A 17,737-nucleotide genomic window follows, 5' to 3' on the forward strand; every position below is an offset into this window, starting at 1 on the left:
GTGCTTTCATTTTGTGTGGTTTCCTGCTGCTGAACTGGAAAGTGACCGACAGAATTTACTTCCTTATTTCACAGAAACAATGTTTGCACATAAGGAGTAGACACTCATTGCAAAACATTTCATTTCCAATGTAAGCAGGATAACACTATTGCCCAAAGTTTCAGAGTTGCTCTTCTTGCTGGGATATTTCATTAATACATTTTGTAGTCAAATTTTAAGACTAGAATTTCTTTTTTTGTTCAGTTTATACTGAATTATTTTGTTCCTTTGATCTTTAAACCAAATACGGAAAACTGCGCAATTAGGTTTGTAATCTTTTCTCAATGTCTTCTAGTAACATTGAAAACTAAAAGTGGAAGTCTCATCATTCTGACCTGAGAAAAATGTCAGAAGTTTTTACTGAAGTAAAAGTTACATAAAATTGAAAGTATATGGTGTGTTCATGTTTTGCATTATAAATGATAATTTATCAGTTTTTAATTCATTTTGAATTATAACATTTTGTTTATGTTGAATCATACAGTAATATATGCTGCAGCTACAAAAAATGGCATAAATAATTTATTAAAAAAACTTTTTTGTTGTCTGCTTTATTTTATATTTGCAGAAGAAAATTTGCTTTAAAGCATCTAGTGCATGTAAACATTGTGTTAGTATTGCGTTACATTGTGGTATAATTTGTAAAAAAAAATTTGTAAAAAAACAGAAAAATGACTAAGATTTTGTTAATGTATGAAAAATGAGTTGCTGTTTGAATAGAAAGCTTTTGTTTTCAGTAAAGATATTTCACAATAGTTTTGAGATCATGGTCACACTGAAGAATTAAAAAGGAGTTTAGTAAGTCTGTCTGCCCTTGCTGGCTAAAAACAGAATTACTGATGTGTTGAGTGGGCGGATGGGGGCGTTCTGATCAGATTTCACAGGCTACAAATATCCCTCCGGAGTTGTTACACTGCAGGGTCATTGACCAATGAGCACAGGCTGCAACTCAAGTGTCTTTGAAGACTTTACACACAGACATCGAGGGACAAGAACTTCACTGCAGACATGAGTCAAGGTAAGGAGAAAGAAAAAACACTATTTCCCTTGTATGAAAGGTGTTCAGATGGTATTAGTGGACTGAATTATCTACAACTGAAAATGTAGTTTCTCTGTGTTACTTCACAGTGTCAGAGTGCTTTGACTATGTAGCAGATTGAGAATCGTGTGAAATGTGATGAGCAGGATGACATTAGATATCTCAGATCCAGAACATGGAGTAACACTATATCAACACTGAACAATGTCTTGCTGATGATTTCTTGTGATTTATCATCTGTGAGGAAACTTTGAACAGGTGATCAAATTTAATAGTCATCAAATTATCAGGTCAAATTTTGACAGTTCTCAACTTTGTTTGCACATTATACTTTTTAATTCATGTTAGAATTAATCTGTCTTTCCATCTCTACAGTCTTGGACATTGAGCGCTGTGATCTGAACATTAAGAGCAACAACAGCAGCCATCATACGGAGCTGTGTAAAGAGGAGCGTTTGATTGTCAGAAGGGGACAGCCCTTCAACGTCAGTTTACATCTAAAAGCTGAAAGCAAAGAGTTCAAACCAAGTGAAACAAGCTTCACACTAATTGTTGAAACTGGTATGTTTCCTGTTAACCAGTGATTAGGTTCACAATGTATGTGGTTGAGAGAGAAATGCTGCAGATCTTTTCAGCAGCATGCATGCATGAGTGAATCACCAGTGTGAGCACAAAGACTTGTGTTTCCCTAGTTTCCATTTAGATTCAGTTCCCGTCTTTGTCTCTCCAGGTCCGCTACCCAGAAAAGAATCTGGCACGAAGGTTTGCTTTGGACTCCATGACTCCACGGTGGACACTGAGTGGAGCGCCTCTGCCACTAATGATCCCTCTGGAAACACAGTGTCTGTGACTATCAATTCCTCCCCCAATGCCCCAATAGGGCTCTATTCTCTGACTGTGGACCAGGAGGGGCAGAAGACCAGTTTAGGACAATTCACCCTGCTTTTTAATGCTTGGTGCCCCAGTGAGTACAGAATATATCGTTTTTTTTATGTTTTATTTGTGTTTTGGGTTGAACTGGAATTTCACTTTGTGTTAAACTTGTTGTGCTCTGCCTGCAGCTTGTATTCCTTTCTTCTTCATGATCATTGTGTTTAATTTGCAAAACTAAATATCTAAAACATCTGCCAAATGCTGTCAGATGTGAGGTATTAATGCAGTATGCTATTACACTGGTCTGAACACATTGTTGCTTTGACTCTACTGACTCACAGGAGATGCTGTTTACATGCGCAGTGAGATGAAGAGGCAGGAGTATGTCTTAGCACAACATGGGCAGGTCTACAGAGGAACGTTTAAACGAATCAAAGGGACACCCTGGAACTTCGGACAGGTACACAAATTTAAAAAGAACATCAATTCAATGAAGTTCAGTGAACTGTAGACAGAAAAATGTATAATCTCTTCTTCACTGTAACCTGAAAAGAGCAATAAACATGACACTATTTTAATATCCAGTTACATTTATCAACCCATTAAGTTAATTCAGTTAATAATTGACCTTCTGTTTTAAGTTTGAAGTAGGAATATTGGATATCTGTCTGAAGATCCTGGATGACAATCCCAAATTTGTGTCTGATGCTGACCAGGACTGCTCTGCCAGGAGAAATCCCATCTATGTGACCAGAGTGCTGAGTGCCATGGTAGGTCTGTGCCTTTAATCACCCTGTGATGAGCCCTTTTTTGGCAATGCAGGCAGAGATTACTATGGTGCCCCAGAAAACTGTTTGCTCATTTATATTCAGAGTATTTTATTGTCCTGCAGGGTAACCTCTCTCCTTCTTTTAAAACTTAATGTGTGGCCCTCGTTCCAAGCTAAAATGTAGCTATAAGCAGAGTAATAAACAAATAATTTAAAGTCTGTCAGCATGTTATTCCTGCTGCAAGTCAAAAATAGCTTAAAGAGAAATTCAGGGCTATTTCCACTGGGTGTCATGATTCAGTGCCACTATACAATAAATCAAAGCCAGGTATGTTCTCAGACAATGTTGATAACAAGGACAGGATCATGCACTATGTTTAGGGATATTTGACATAGTTGTGTGCAAGCTCTTTATATATTTATTATATAGTATTTCACCATTTTTTTTGCATCTAACTACTTCTGTATGATTTTTCGAGCAAACATTGTTTATACGTCAAAATGTAAATCACCTTAAGATCTATGCTCTTACTTTACTTTTACTGTAAAATGTTTCAGTGACTTTATATAATTTTTTTAATTATTAAAATGTATAATGGAGAGTCTACGGGAGAAATATTTGAAAGTACATATCTCAAAAAGTGAAAGTGCTTGAGTATTCACCTAATGAACAGGTGTCCCATGTGGAAATACTCAACATATTAAAACATGGGACCAACAGTACCACCATGTGGTCAGTTATTACATGTTTAAATTTTGGCTAATAACTCATGAACCATGAGGCATATACAAACAATATTTGCACAGTGTGTTCCTTAGATGATGTCAAGTAGACTGATGCAGGTCACGCCCATTTCCACTTAAAAAAAATTCCACATTGTTGGATTTTTTGGTAAACAAATTTTTTGCTTCTATTGGCACATATTTCATCCAATCTTAATCAAACTTGGTACATACCATAATTAGATGACCCAGAATAAAGCTTATGTGTTTGTTTTTTGGAATCACTTACCATTTGACTTCAATGGGTTACCAAACTTTTGAAGGCGTGGCCTGATGCACTTAACAGGCTATAACTCTTCAATGCTTGATTGGATTGACACCAAATTTAGGAATGTTGTACATACAGCCACACTACACAAGTGTGTAACCTCTGATACAATTCTACCTACAGTGGATGCTACTGTAATATTATAACATGATATTTCTATAATTCTGTTGTCTTTAATGAAATTAAACTTGGTACACAAGTGTTCCATGCGAATGTGCACAACATATTGAATCATGGCACGAATAGTCTCACCTTGTGGCCATTAGTGAACCACCATCATACTGTTTATTGAGTATAATATCCCTTAAATATAATATTCCATGGTAACTAATTCAGCAAGTTGTACAGATGGGGATGCTGAACAAGTCCGTAGTAGTTTATACAATTTCACCTGTAGGTGGTGTTACGAACTTGCAACGGCAACAGCTGGCAGCTTGCAGCTCTCACACGCAACTTCTTCAGAAATTGCAGAATTTTCTAGTTGAAAATACACTGACACAAAGCCAACATTACAAACATGTTATCCTCCTTCACGTTCTATCACTAAATTCACACACTGATAATAAATTATAACATCTAGGGTACTTTGACCTATCATTACTAATTAATATCCTTTACGGAAACCTTTTCTTCCCATAATGGACTCTTTCATTGTTCACATTTTAAAGAAATTTTACAGTCTCTGTCTCCCATAATCTTCACAATCCTTTTTTTATATTATTGTATATCACTTTTCATAGTCACAACTTTAATACATGTTTTACTTTCCTGACATCAACTACTGGTCTTGATACTGTTAACTACTCAGTTCTTCTTCTACGTATTCATAATCTGACTTGGCTAGACTTCTGTCTTGTAATGCTGATGGATGTCTGAAGCAAATCTTATGTGGAAAATAAGGATAATGAGCCATTAAGAGATCTTGAGATATATTATAGAAGAATAGCAAAAACAACAGCTCAGTGTTTCCCCATTATATTTCTAACCAAATCTTGTGCTTGAATTTTTCCTGTACCTCTGTGAGCTTGATGAAAGTGAGGTCTGACTTTATACAGTTTATTTGGTATAAGTGTGTTAAAAGTTTCAGCATCATTTAGAAGACTTTTGACTGAACAGTCCTTAATAGAAGCTAATGAAAAACATTTAAAATAAACCATGTACGTATTGATTTGATATGTGCATACCACCCAGCAGTCTGTGGCTAAATGAAAGTGAACATCCTCCACTTCCCTGTTTATGTGTTTTTTCTCCCTTGTCTTTTATGTGATTATGGAAAACAACAAAATATGTTACCGCAGTTATGCAGATGACACACAAATTTACATAGGCATATCACTAGGGGACTATGGTGCAATACAGGCATTCAGTAAGTGCATTGGACAAATTAATGATTGGATGTGCCAGAATTTTCTTCAATTAAACAAAGATAAAACTGAAGTAATTGTTTTTGGAGACAAGGAGAAATGAATAAAAGTCAGCACTCAGCTTCAATCGATAATGTTAAAACCACAAACCAAAATCTCAGAAGGATTTGGAAAAACTCGTCCATGCATTTATCTTTAGTAGACTTGACTACTGTAACAAAATCTTTACTGGTCTTCCAAAAAAATCGATGAGGCAGCTGCAGCTGATTCAGAGCGCTGCTGCTCGAGTCCTCATTAAGACCAAGAAAGTGGATCACATCACTCCAGTTCTCAAATATTTTCACTGACTTCCTGTCTGTCAAAGAATTGATATGAAAATACTGCTGTTGGTTCATAAAGCACTGAATGGTTTAGGGCCAAAATACATTTCTGATCTGCTGATACGTTATGAACCATCTAGACGTCTGGGACAGGTCTGTTTTCTGTCCCCAGAGTAAAAACTAAACATGAAGAAGCAGCGTTGCTTCAGTATGCTCCAGTATGCTCCACATATCTGGAACAAACTCCCAGAAAACTGCAGGACTGCTACAATATTCAGTTCTTTTAAATCATAGCTGAAGACTTTTATTCTCCTGTTTTAGCTGTCTTATCCTATTTTAGCTTTTTATTTCCAAATTTAACACTTTTTAATTGTATTTAAATGTCTTTTTACATTGCCTTGTGTTGCTTTTATATTCTGTCTTGCACTTTGAATTGCCTTTTTGTTGAAATGTGCTATGCAAATAAACTTGCCTTGTCTTGTCTGGTCTCTGTCTGTGCCCTCAGATCAACAGTTACGATGACAGCGGTGTGCTGGTGGGAAATTGGGGAGAGATTACAGATGGAGTTCATCCAGGCCAGTGGATCGGCAGCGGGGACATTCTGCGTCAGTGGGCAGAAAGTGGCCCCGTCCGCTACGGCCAGTGTTGGGTCTTTGCTGCTGTTGCATGCACAGGTTGGACCACAGTATGAGTCTTGCTTTGATTCAGACAGCAATTTCATTTGATTCTTAAATTATTGATTAATCTATCAACCCATACGTTTTGAGGGGTTTTGATGCACATGTTGGAGTGCAGTGAGTTATTGTGTCTTATAGAATTCACATGGTATATTGTCATATTACAATGTGTTTGTTAAACTTTAAAAGGATTCAATAAACCAACTCCTGAGGTAACATAGAAGCAATTTCTTGAATAAATGCACCCCTTTGGTACCATACAATACCAACAGTCCTGATTTCTGCTGCATTTCCTCCATCCCACCTCCACTGTTACACAATCCAGCCTTTTTATCAAAACTCTAAATTTAGAATTTAATCTCACAGCTTTGTAGCCATCTACCTAGCCACCTCGTGACATTTTTATGTGGTGTCTTTATTGTTTATCTTTGATGACAGACGTTATCTCAAGCATGTGCTTCAGTAAGCTGGTGTGATGAAGAGTTGCTCTCCTCCCTCCTCCAGTGTCCCGTGCCCTGGGTATCCCGTGTCGAGTGGTTACTAACTTTGGATCAGCTCACGATACTGACGCCAACCTGGTGATAGAAAACCTGTATGATGAAGATGGTGAGAGTATTTCTGATGATTCAATATGGTGAGTGTATGGTAGGGATTATTATCTGGTCGAAACGTGCAAACACAGTATAATCCATGTTTTTTTACATATATATTTTTACATACACACACACACACACACACACATATATATATATATATATATATATATATATATATATATATATATATATATATATATATACACATACATATATATACATATACATATATATCTTCCATTATTGCTGCATGATTGAATGAACATTGTTTGTTTGTTTGTTTTTTTACATTATTTTACAGATTGAAGCAAAACGGTCATGTTATTGTTCTTTATTTTACTAATTTTTTTCCAGGAACTTCCATGTTTGGGTCGATAGCTGGATGACTCGTCCAGACTTAGGAGAGGAATTTGATGGTTGGCAGACCAGTGACCCAACCCCGCAAGAGAAAAGTGAAGGTGAATTTTGATTTAAATGTAGTTTATCCTTTATTTTTTCAATGGGTATGTCCTAAATGTAGGTCTGTGAGCTGACTTTTTTTGCACGCTGCCAAGGCAGAACAGCTACAGAAGACAGACAGAATAATCTAAACACCTCATGAAACACGACTCTAATGCCAAGGCACAGTGTTTAACACACCGGTAAGATTCAACTTCTGACAGTAGTCACAGGTTTGGTGTATGGTTATGCATGTGACATCTTACGTTTGGCATGTTCACATGACTCTTCTCGATTCCATGACACAGTATTAAGCAACTGTTTTATTTTTTACTACAAACTCTTAGACCTGTGCATGCTCTCTTGAAGTGTCATAAAGTGTTATACCAAACGCCAAAAATAATAGTTTAGTTTAGTTTAGTTTAGTTTAGTTTAGTTTAGTTTAGTTTAGTTTAGTTTAGTTCAGTTCAGTTCAGTTCAGTTCAGTTCAGTTCAGTTTAGTTCAGTTGTGGCCTGAATCCAAATGTTGTGTGTCTGAAACTCAATGAAATTCACTGTGTTTCTGGGTGTGTGATGCTGTCAGGTGTTTTCTGTTGTGGACCGGCCTCACTGAGGGCTATCAGGGAAGGAGAGCTGACCAAGAAGTACGATGCTCCCTTTATTTTCGCTGAGGTGGGTTTTTGCTTGATCTTTTAGCGTCAAACTTTATAAAAAAAAATGCACAAATGTAAGCTGGACTTCATAAACTCCATAGAAGTTGCATTTATTGACAAGACCTGATCCAAGCTAATCCACCTCACAATTTTGTGATCTGAGACATAATTTAAGAGATACTGTGTTTGTTCATGTACTGTATGTATACAAAATATTTCTATCATATATATTGGTATAGTTGTCATAATATATGTGTCTAGTGTTATCTGATGTTATGTCATGTCGTGTGTGGATTCAGGTTAATGCAGATGTTGTGGACTTGGTGCGCCTGTCAAATGGACAATTGGTCAAAATTGGTGGATCAACAAAGTCTGTTGGACGGTTCATCAGCACTAAAGCTGTGGGCTCAGATGAGAGGCATGACATCACACACCAGTACAAGTATCCTGAAGGTACTGCAAAGTTTGTTACATGTCACTGTAAACATACACAGACTAGTGCAGTGCCCCTTCAAAATGTGCCTGTTCGGAACAGGCCAATTGCTTATTATTTCTTGAGAACTGCATATATGTGTATAAATTGACAAATGTATCAACCAACACGATAAGGATTCAATAAATTAAATGGTTTTAATCCAAGTAGAAACTTCACAAGTGAGACTAAACTGAGGTTGAACCGTAGAAGCAACCACATATACAGATGGGTGACAAATTAAAGGAAAAACTGGTACAGGTCTGAATGCTTGACCCCTACAGTGAGGGGATCTGGTGGCTTTCTTATGCTGTGGGGGGCATTTTGCTGGCATGGTTTGGGTCCACTTGTCCCCTTAGATGGAAGGGTCACTGCAAATCAGTACAAAGTTGTCCTGAGTCATCACCTTTATCCTATGATGAAACATTTCTATCCTGATGGGAGTGGTCTCTTCCAGGATGACAATGCCCCAATTCAAAGGGCACGAGGGGTCACTGAATGGTTTGATGAGTATGAAAATGATGTGAATCATATGCTATGGCCTTCACTGTCACCAGATATCAACCCAATTGAACACTTATGGGAGTTTTGGACTGACATGTTAAACAGTGCTCTCCACCACCATCATCAAAACACCAGATGAGGGAATGTGTTTTTGAAGAATGGTGTTCCTCAGCTTTGGCATTGATTCTACAAGTTACTGAACTCTACTGGAGGAATGAACACTATTCTTCAAAAAGATATTCCCTCATTTGGTGTTTTGATGATTGTGGTGGAGAGCACTTTGGGCAATGTTGTTTGAGGTATTTTTAAATATCTCTGAATGTGCCTGAGACATTGAGCACTAAGTTTTGAATGTACATGCCAAGTTTCCTTCACAGTAACATTACACAGTTCAATAGTAGAGCTTAAGTCTCCGAAACGTTTTCTAACACTATGGATGTAATCCCACCTCTGACCACAATGTGGGTTGCAATGGCAGTGTGGTGCTGTCCATATTTCCATTCATTGACTACGCTGGCAGAAGAAGAAGCAAATCAATGTTATTTATGAGGTGTTTTTATATTTTTCTCAAGAACCACTCATCCAAACAACTTCACACATTGACATTGCACTTTCTCAGTTCCCCAGCAATCCACCTGCCAGGTATGAAGTAGATTGGATGAACGGTTCTGGAGATATATGAAGGACAAACTTACATACATACAGACAGACAGAGATTCCTTGCTTTATATAGAGAGATAGAGAGATGACCTCAGCCAACACAATTTTAAAAATGTAATCACACAAGTTCCATGTCTGTTAAATCTAAATGATGATGGTTTTGAAGGAGTCTGTCTCAGGAGGTTTATAATACTGAAGAACTTACCAGTAATCCTGATGGTTTTCAGGTTCAAAGGAGGAGAGGCAGATGTATGAGAAGGCTCAGCACCACAACAAGCTACAGCAGCGAGGAGAAGAGCCAGAGCTCCGTCTCAAGGTTTTTCTGTTCATATATAGATATACAGGGGATACAGCAAATAATGTAAATATATAGAAAGAAACTAAAACTCTGAAGTAACTTAATTAAAACATTGCTGCAGAGTTGGGTCAGTTAAAGATATTAAACAGATCTGGCAATGAGCAAAATGATCTAAGTTTTCAAAGCAACATGAGACAACATCACAGCTCCTAAGAGGTGAAATCATCTATTTTGCAGGTTCATTGGTCAAAAAAACAGAACAAATATTTAATATATCAAATCATTCATATGCATAACATATGCAAAACAGACAAAAGTTGAAATAACCATCATGGGTATGACAGACATACAGCACACACAAGGTTGTCAAATACTGCTAAGTTGTGTGTAACATAACGGTATGTTTTCTTTGTTTACGTTGAAGATAAATGTTTCATTAAATGTCCCCTTTACATAGATGGTTGGATGGACAGAGGCTCAATTAATCTTTTATCACTTTATATGTTGCATTAGCTAAAATCTTTTATGAGCATATTCTGATTATTATTATTTTTTGCCAAATTTTGCCAATTCTACAACAGAGTTGAGATATACTGTTCCTAAAATCACAGAATCATCCTTTTCAACAAACTTAAGAACTAAATGCTCATTATTAGAAATACAATACAATGTATTTCTGTTATTGTATTCTCCATAAATTAAATTAAATGAATCATCTCATGATTCTCATTTCAGATCAAGCTTGCTGATAACATGATTGTGGGCTCAGACTTTGAGGTTTGTGCTGTCCTCACTAACAACTGCATGGAGGCAAAGACCTGCATTTTCCTGTTTGTTGCCAAAGCTGTAGGCTACAACGGAAAACTAGGAGGGAGCTGTGGATTTGCTTCAGACAAAGTGGAGGTGCCCTCTGGAGAAGGTTAGCTCTGATCTTATCACAGACACCACAGTGTCTGAGCTTTTTTCATGATTGCGCAGAAATCACTCCCACATTGTTTGCAAGTGGAAATAATCATGAAGGTACCTCTATGAAACAAGACTTTTATCTGCATCTTACAAAAGATTCAAAGTCAGTAATTCAAGTTCATTCAAATGTAACAGAGAAATATTTCTATAAATTTAGTTATACAACTGTCTTACAATGTTTGCTGGTTGAAACCTGGTTCACAACCTTCCAAAAATCATTTTATCATGCAGAAATTGCATTGAAATAGTTGTCATAACCTAATTAATGTGATTTATAATATGTGTGTTTTTTCAGAGAGGCGTCTGTACCTCAGACTGATGTATGACAGTTATGGATCAGTGATCACCTCTGACAGGCTGATCCATCTGTCAGCCATCACCGTCGACAAGCAGACCATTGACTACCACAAGGCTGAAAAGACCATTGTGTTGGATGAGCCAGTCATAGAAATCAAGGTATGGATAGACAGGTGGAACAAATGTGTTCATGAGCGATAAAAACTCTCTATTATTACACTGTAGGACAACAAACTGAGTGAATAAATCAGTAAATTGTATTTAAGGAGTTTTTACATTCTGTGCAAAACAGAACTTAAGTAACAAGTCAGCCTTCGCACACACAATCACACTCATAACCTCAGAGCAAAATACACTCTTATTTATCACATTTAAAAATACTTTCTGATGATTTTAATGGATCAAAAACCTGCTTTTCTGAGTCAACATAGTACAGACATAGAAAATCACATTAGTGTGATCAAATATTCTGTCAAATCATTTCCTTCCTCCTTGTGTTCAAGTTATTGTTCACCTGTGAGTATTTTAATCTTTTTTATTAAAGTGCTCCAGACTCTGTGAAATTTACATTTACTCTGCCATCAGAGCAAAATAACCACAGGGCAAAAAAGGGAGAGGAAAAGAAAACAAACAATGAACAATAAATAAATAAAAACAAAAAAGAGAGTACCAAACCAATTCCCCTCCCAATCCTACAAGAGATAAGAGGACTGTACACACATTACAATGAAAGGACAAGCTTAACACAAAGCATACAATGTAAGTTTTATAAATATAGTGAATTAAAGCACTTCACAAAATGTTGTTGATCACTACTGCATAGGACTACCATTGAAAGACAAGGACATAAAAACGCCTGACAACAGACCTCGAGCTGAGCAGCACCTTACAAGTCTAAAAAGGAAGTTTCCCAGGAATCTTGACTTTCACGAGGAGTACAATGGGTTCATGAGAGAGCTGCTAGAGAAGGGATATGACACCAGAGTACCTGAAGAGCGGCTAGACTGCAGAAATAAGATCATGGAGTATATGATCCCAAAAAGAAGAAATTAAGAGTTGTTTTTGACTGTACCACATCATATCAGGTAGTATCACGAAACAATAAGCTCCTTTAAGGCCCCAACCTCATAAACACTCTTACTGGAGTGCTGACAAGGTTCAGGAAGGAAATGGTAGGCATGATGGCAGACATGTAATCCATGTTTTACCTGAAGAGGATTCAGATTTGGTGTGGCTCCGATTTTGGCCAGATGGCGACCTGAAGGCAGTGCCAGCAGATTACAGAATATGTGTACACTTGTTCAGAGCAACTTCTTCTCCCAGTTGCGCCTCTTACTCACTAAGAAGAACAGCTGAAGATGGAAAAGAGAGGGCTGCACCTGAAGCTGTTGAGACAATCTAACACAACTTTTATGTTGACGACTGTCTAAGCTCAGCATGCTGTTGCTCTTGCTAAGGACTTGAGAACATTATGCCTCAGTGGAGGATTTTGTTTGACCAAAATGACGAGCAATTCAAGAGCATTGCTAATGTCAATCCCAGAAGAAGACAGAGCTTCAGAGGTTAAAGATCTCAACCTTGACAATGATCAGCTACCCACAGAGAGGGCATTAGGTGTCCAGTGGTGCAGTGGACACTTTTAAGCTCAAAATTGAAGTACAGGAAAAGCCTTGTACTAGGGGAGAAATCCTATCAGTTAGGAGTTCAGCTTATGACCCTCTGGGCTTCCTGGCACTTTTCATCCTACCTGCCAAGCTCCTTCTAAGAGAACTTTGCAAAGAGAAAAGAGCATGAGATGATGAACTGTCTGAAGAACAGACAAAAAGATGGAAAAAGTGGTTGGAAGACTTGCCAAAACTGTCTTCTTTCAGCGGGATAGGGTTAGGGTCAGCAGATGCATCAAGCCCACAGGATTTGGTCTCATCAAGTCAGCACAACTACACCACTTTTCTGACACCAGCAACAATGGTTATGGCACAGTATCTTACCTCCTGTTGGCCAACGAAAAAGGACCAGAAACTCACTTCATTCCTGATGGGAAAGTCAACAGTGGTACCACTCAAGCTTGTCATCATTCCCAGGATGGAATTGACAGCAGCTGTGATGGCTGTGAAAATGGACAAAATGCTGCAACATGAGCTGCAATTACAGTTGGATGAATCAATCTTCTGGACAGACAGTGTCACAGTACTTAAGTATATCGAAAACAATGCAGCTTGATATGAAACATTTGTAGCTAACAGAGTCTCATTCATTAAAGAGGATACAAAGCTTTCTCAGTGGAAGTATGTGAACACAGCAGACAACCCTGCAGATCAGGCTTCAAGAGTCTGCTACAGAGCAAAAACTGGATACAGGGACCAGAATTCCTGTTTAGACCGCAGTTTGAATGGCCAGAATGACCAGACCAGTCCATTCACTCAAAGGAAAAAGACTCAGAGCTCAAAGCCAAAGTGTCCCTATACAAGTGGATGAGAAATTGGATACAATGACTTGGTTTTTAAACCAATTCTCAAGCTGGTATAAACTCAAGAAAGCGACGGCTTGGCTCATGTGCCTAAAGGAGATTTTGCTAAACATGAGGCAGAAAACAAAGGAGCTTCAAGAAGCAATCTATAAATGTGAAACAACTCATCTAAGGCAGAGTCTTTACTTCAGTCAAAGATGCTCAAGTACAAACAAAGCTTTGAAAAATAAGTGCTTACCACAGAAGACCTTTCCAAGGTGGAATTGGAGTTAATTCACCTATGTCAGAAACAGAAAGATGCAGAAGACCTTAAAGCCCTGCAAGAAGAAAAAATGTCATGTAAGGAAAGAAAGTCATATCTTTAAGTTGGATCCATACTTGGAAGGTGGAGTGCTGAGAGTAGGAGGGCAGTTGAGCCGATCTGCCATGCCGCTAGAAGCCAGGCATCCAGCTATCTTGCATAAGGATCACTGGACTGCCAAACTCATCTTCCGTCACATCCATGAAGAAACCAGCCACTTAGGCAGAAATTACATTCTCACAAGACTGAGGCAGAAGTACTGGATACTAAAAGCCTGCTCAGCAATACAAAGGATGATCCCAGAGTGTAGCACATGCAGAAGACTACATGCCAAGGCAGGTGAAGAAAAAATGTCAAACTTACCAGAGGACTGGTTATTGCCACCCTTCACAAACACTGGTGTGGACTATTTTGGCCCATCGAGGTCAGTAGAGGTCATGACAGAGTGAAGAGATATGGTGTGCTTTTCACATGTTTAACCAGGAAAGCAGTTCACTTAGAAGTAGCACACTCACTCAACACCAGTTCATGTATTAATGCACTATGCCACTTCCTAAGCGGAAGAGGTCAAGTGTCTGTTCTTCATTCAGACAATGGCACTAATAAACCTGGACCAGTCTACAATTCAGGAATCCATGTTGAAAAGAGGAGTTAAGTGGATATTTAACCACTTCCCACCACGGAGGTGTCTGGGAATGCCTGGGACTACAGACACTCTTATGTGAAGTGGAAAGCATTATCAATGACCCATAACAACGACCTCAAACGACACCAACGATCTGGAGGCTTTGACCCCAAATCACTTACTACTGATGAAGACACAGCCAAATATGCCCCCAGGTGCCTTTTCAAAAGAAGATCTCTATGTGTGTTGCCACTAGAGGCAAATTCAATATATGGCAGACCTATTCTGGCGCAGATGGACTCAGGAGTACCTGCCTCTCTTGCAGGAAAGACAAAAATGGAGCACAACAAGACGGAATTTCAACCTTGGAGATGTTGTCCTCATTGTAGACTCCTCTGCACCAAGAAATTCCTGGATAATAGGAAAAATTGTCAAGATAATGCCAGACTCAAAAGGGACAGTTTGGCGCATCTGTGTTTGGACAAAGACAAGCACATTAGAGAGACCCATTACTAACATATGCATCTTAGAGGAGGCATTGTAAAGATCAAAAAAGACTGAATAAGACATTAATCTGTTTTGAATGAGACAAATATGTATCCTTAAAACCTGGAAGATAGGTTTATAATTTGGTGTAGAGAAGTCAGTGGCTCTGCGTGTTTGTATTTGGTAATTGATATGTTATCAGCCTAGTCAACTAGGGGCAGGCTATGTCAGAGCCATTTATACAATAGAAACATAATTGTAAATAATTTTTATCTTGCTGTACTTAAATTGCTAAGAATGATAAGCAGTTCCGTAGTTTCATCGCAGCATGCTTAATGAGGACCAATAATGATCTCAGTCAGCCCTGGCTTGTGATTGGTTAAAATGTATAACATGCAATATGTGTGTGTTAGATAGTTTAGTTTCAAGCGATGGAGCCTTGAGAGCACACCAGTCTTTGACTGTGTTTGCCGATTACGTGCTTATTGTTCTTGCCTTGATAATTATACTTATCATGCTTGTGTAGCATGTTTTTTATTTTGTATGTAAAGAAGAAAGTGCTCAGTAAACTACATGCTTAGACTCTACAGTTTAAGTGGGCATCTTCAAGAAATAGACAGAGCCAAAGTAACATTAAGTATGACTGTAATCTTGTCTATTAGGTTCTTTCTCTTCCCCTGAAGAATATAATTTGGCTGAAATGCATTGGTCACTTTAACCAATGAATCATCATCTTATTTCTTTCTCTTTTCAGGCCTATTCCTCAGTTCTTAAATAAATGTTGATCTCTTCAGTGTATTCCTATAGAGTCATCTAGAGCATTTAATGTCCAGCGTTAATGGATGAATATATTGAACCTTGAACCACGAGTGAGGTAGCATCACAGAAAAGTTTGGATTCAACTAGAAATCATTGAATTTTCCTCTATTTTTTATTGCTCACTCAGGCATATATATTATGTTAAAACAAACTGTGTTAGTATTTGTAATGTTCACATTATTTGATTATTGTAATCTATAATAAAACTGTACAGGACATATTCAATCAATAATCATATGATACCACCTCTTACATGATGAAACCTGTCTATCTGACCCCCTCTCTGCAGCTGGTGGGAGAAGCCACACTATATGAGTCTATGACGGCAGAGCTGAGCTTGTTGAACCCTTTACCAGAGCCACTGCAGGACTGCAGCTTCACCATGGAGGGGGTCGGCCTCACTGACGGCAAGCCCATAATACTGAGGTATGTCAACTCTGTTGATGCAGGAGATATGAGTGGACAAGTGTATTATGTCTTTTAGCTTTTATACATGACCTGTTTTGTCTGTCTTCTTTTATGTACACATTAATTCACGGTGAACTGTTCTTTACAGCTGTCGCTCATGATTTCTATTTTTCGAATAAAAAATGTTACTCACTGCTAAACCCAAAATCACAGTAAAGAATGTCCTAAAAAATGGCTTTTATACAATGATACCAGCACATGTGCACAAACTGAAACATTTTATATCTGTATACGTAAGAATAGAGATAAGCATAAAACAGAAACCTCCTCTCTGACTGTTGAGTATCATTCTTGCAGGATTGGAACAGTGGGCCCAAAACAGGAGGCCAAGGCCACTGCTGAGCTCAGTCCCAGCATTACTGGACCCAGCATGCTCCTGGTGAACTTTGATAGCGACAAACTGAGGAACATCAAGAGCTTCATCAATGTTATGGTGAACGAATGTGCCAGTACAGAAATCTAATAGCAAAAGCTGAAAGCTTTTTTACATTGTTGTTCTTTGGACTAGCAGGTACTGATTTTCTTTTAAATTTACTTGTTATTCTTATTCTTTTATATGCTCGAATATACCATACTAATATATACTTTACTATATACTATCCATAAGAATAAGTTTTTCCTGGGTAACTTTATTAAGAAACACAATGATCCACATTCACTAACATCATGTACAGTGGCTCTGTAGTAGGCTACAATAAGATTAATAGATGCAATATAATAAGATACTGACCTAAACACATTTACTTTACTTGTATTTTGATTTGGTTCAATCTAAATGTGACAATAAAGCCATTGCTACTAAAGCTGCCAGTAGATTGTTTAAGGGAGCAGCGCTTCCTCGCCTCCTTTTAGGAAACATTTTGTTGTTGGTGATGCAGAAAAAATCCAGTGCGCTAATTGAAAATAAAATTTTGGAGAAAACATTTTAAGGCTGGGTGTTAATTTGTTGTCTTGTGGGCCAAAGAGCGATGCAGAGTCAGAATAAACTCTCAGTGGATGAATATTGACACCTACTGGTCACATCACATCATGGCTGGTACAGTGTCTCCCATTAGCAGCTGATATTACTGACATTTGTGTTTATGATTTTAAGTGATATTAGAGACAGTGGTGGAATGTAACTGAGTACATTTACTCAACTACTGTACTTAAGTACAATTTTAAGGTACTTGTACTTTGCTTGAGTAGTTTCATGTTATGCTAATCGATACTTATACTCCGCTACATTTCAGATTAAAATTTTAAATGAAGTAATGATAAGCTTATAAATTACACTGCATTGTTTAAGATAAACCAGTGGTTCCTAAACTTGTTGGCTTGGGAGCCTTTACAAAGAAGCTTCGTGTATTTGTGTCTCGTCATTTTTCAGATGTCTATGATTTGTAGGCAGTTCCACCAAAGACACATTTCCCCTCACATGGTTTCAAATAAATAACTGGTTTAGACCAAAAGAGGTAAAACTCTTCAATATTTCACAAAAATGCAAATATGAAAGAAAAATTATTTCAAATCTATCATCTCAAGACCCCCCAGTTTTATCTCATGACCCTTACAA

General features: G+C 37.8%; 1 protein-coding gene across 1 annotated transcript; it reads left to right on the forward strand.

Annotated features, from left to right (window-relative positions):
* Positions 1-928: 928 nt before the first annotated feature.
* On the forward strand, positions 929-17,105 carry LOC137184265 (protein-glutamine gamma-glutamyltransferase 2-like). The gene is made up of 15 exons (XM_067591747.1): positions 929-1,057; positions 1,454-1,639; positions 1,809-2,042; positions 2,293-2,411; positions 2,593-2,721; positions 5,961-6,129; positions 6,637-6,766; positions 7,083-7,186; positions 7,750-7,838; positions 8,119-8,272; positions 9,683-9,771; positions 10,489-10,672; positions 11,015-11,175; positions 16,004-16,140; positions 16,480-17,105. The coding sequence occupies exons 1-15, from the start codon at positions 1,048-1,050 to the stop codon at positions 16,643-16,645; spliced, it is 2,061 nt and encodes a 686-aa protein (XP_067447848.1). The 5' UTR covers positions 929-1,047; the 3' UTR covers positions 16,646-17,105.
* The last annotated feature ends 632 nt before the right edge of the window (positions 17,106-17,737 follow it).

Source organism: Thunnus thynnus, chromosome 6, assembly GCF_963924715.1.
Source record: "Thunnus thynnus chromosome 6, fThuThy2.1, whole genome shotgun sequence".
In the NCBI taxonomy this organism is placed as follows: domain Eukaryota; kingdom Metazoa; phylum Chordata; class Actinopteri; order Scombriformes; family Scombridae; genus Thunnus; species Thunnus thynnus.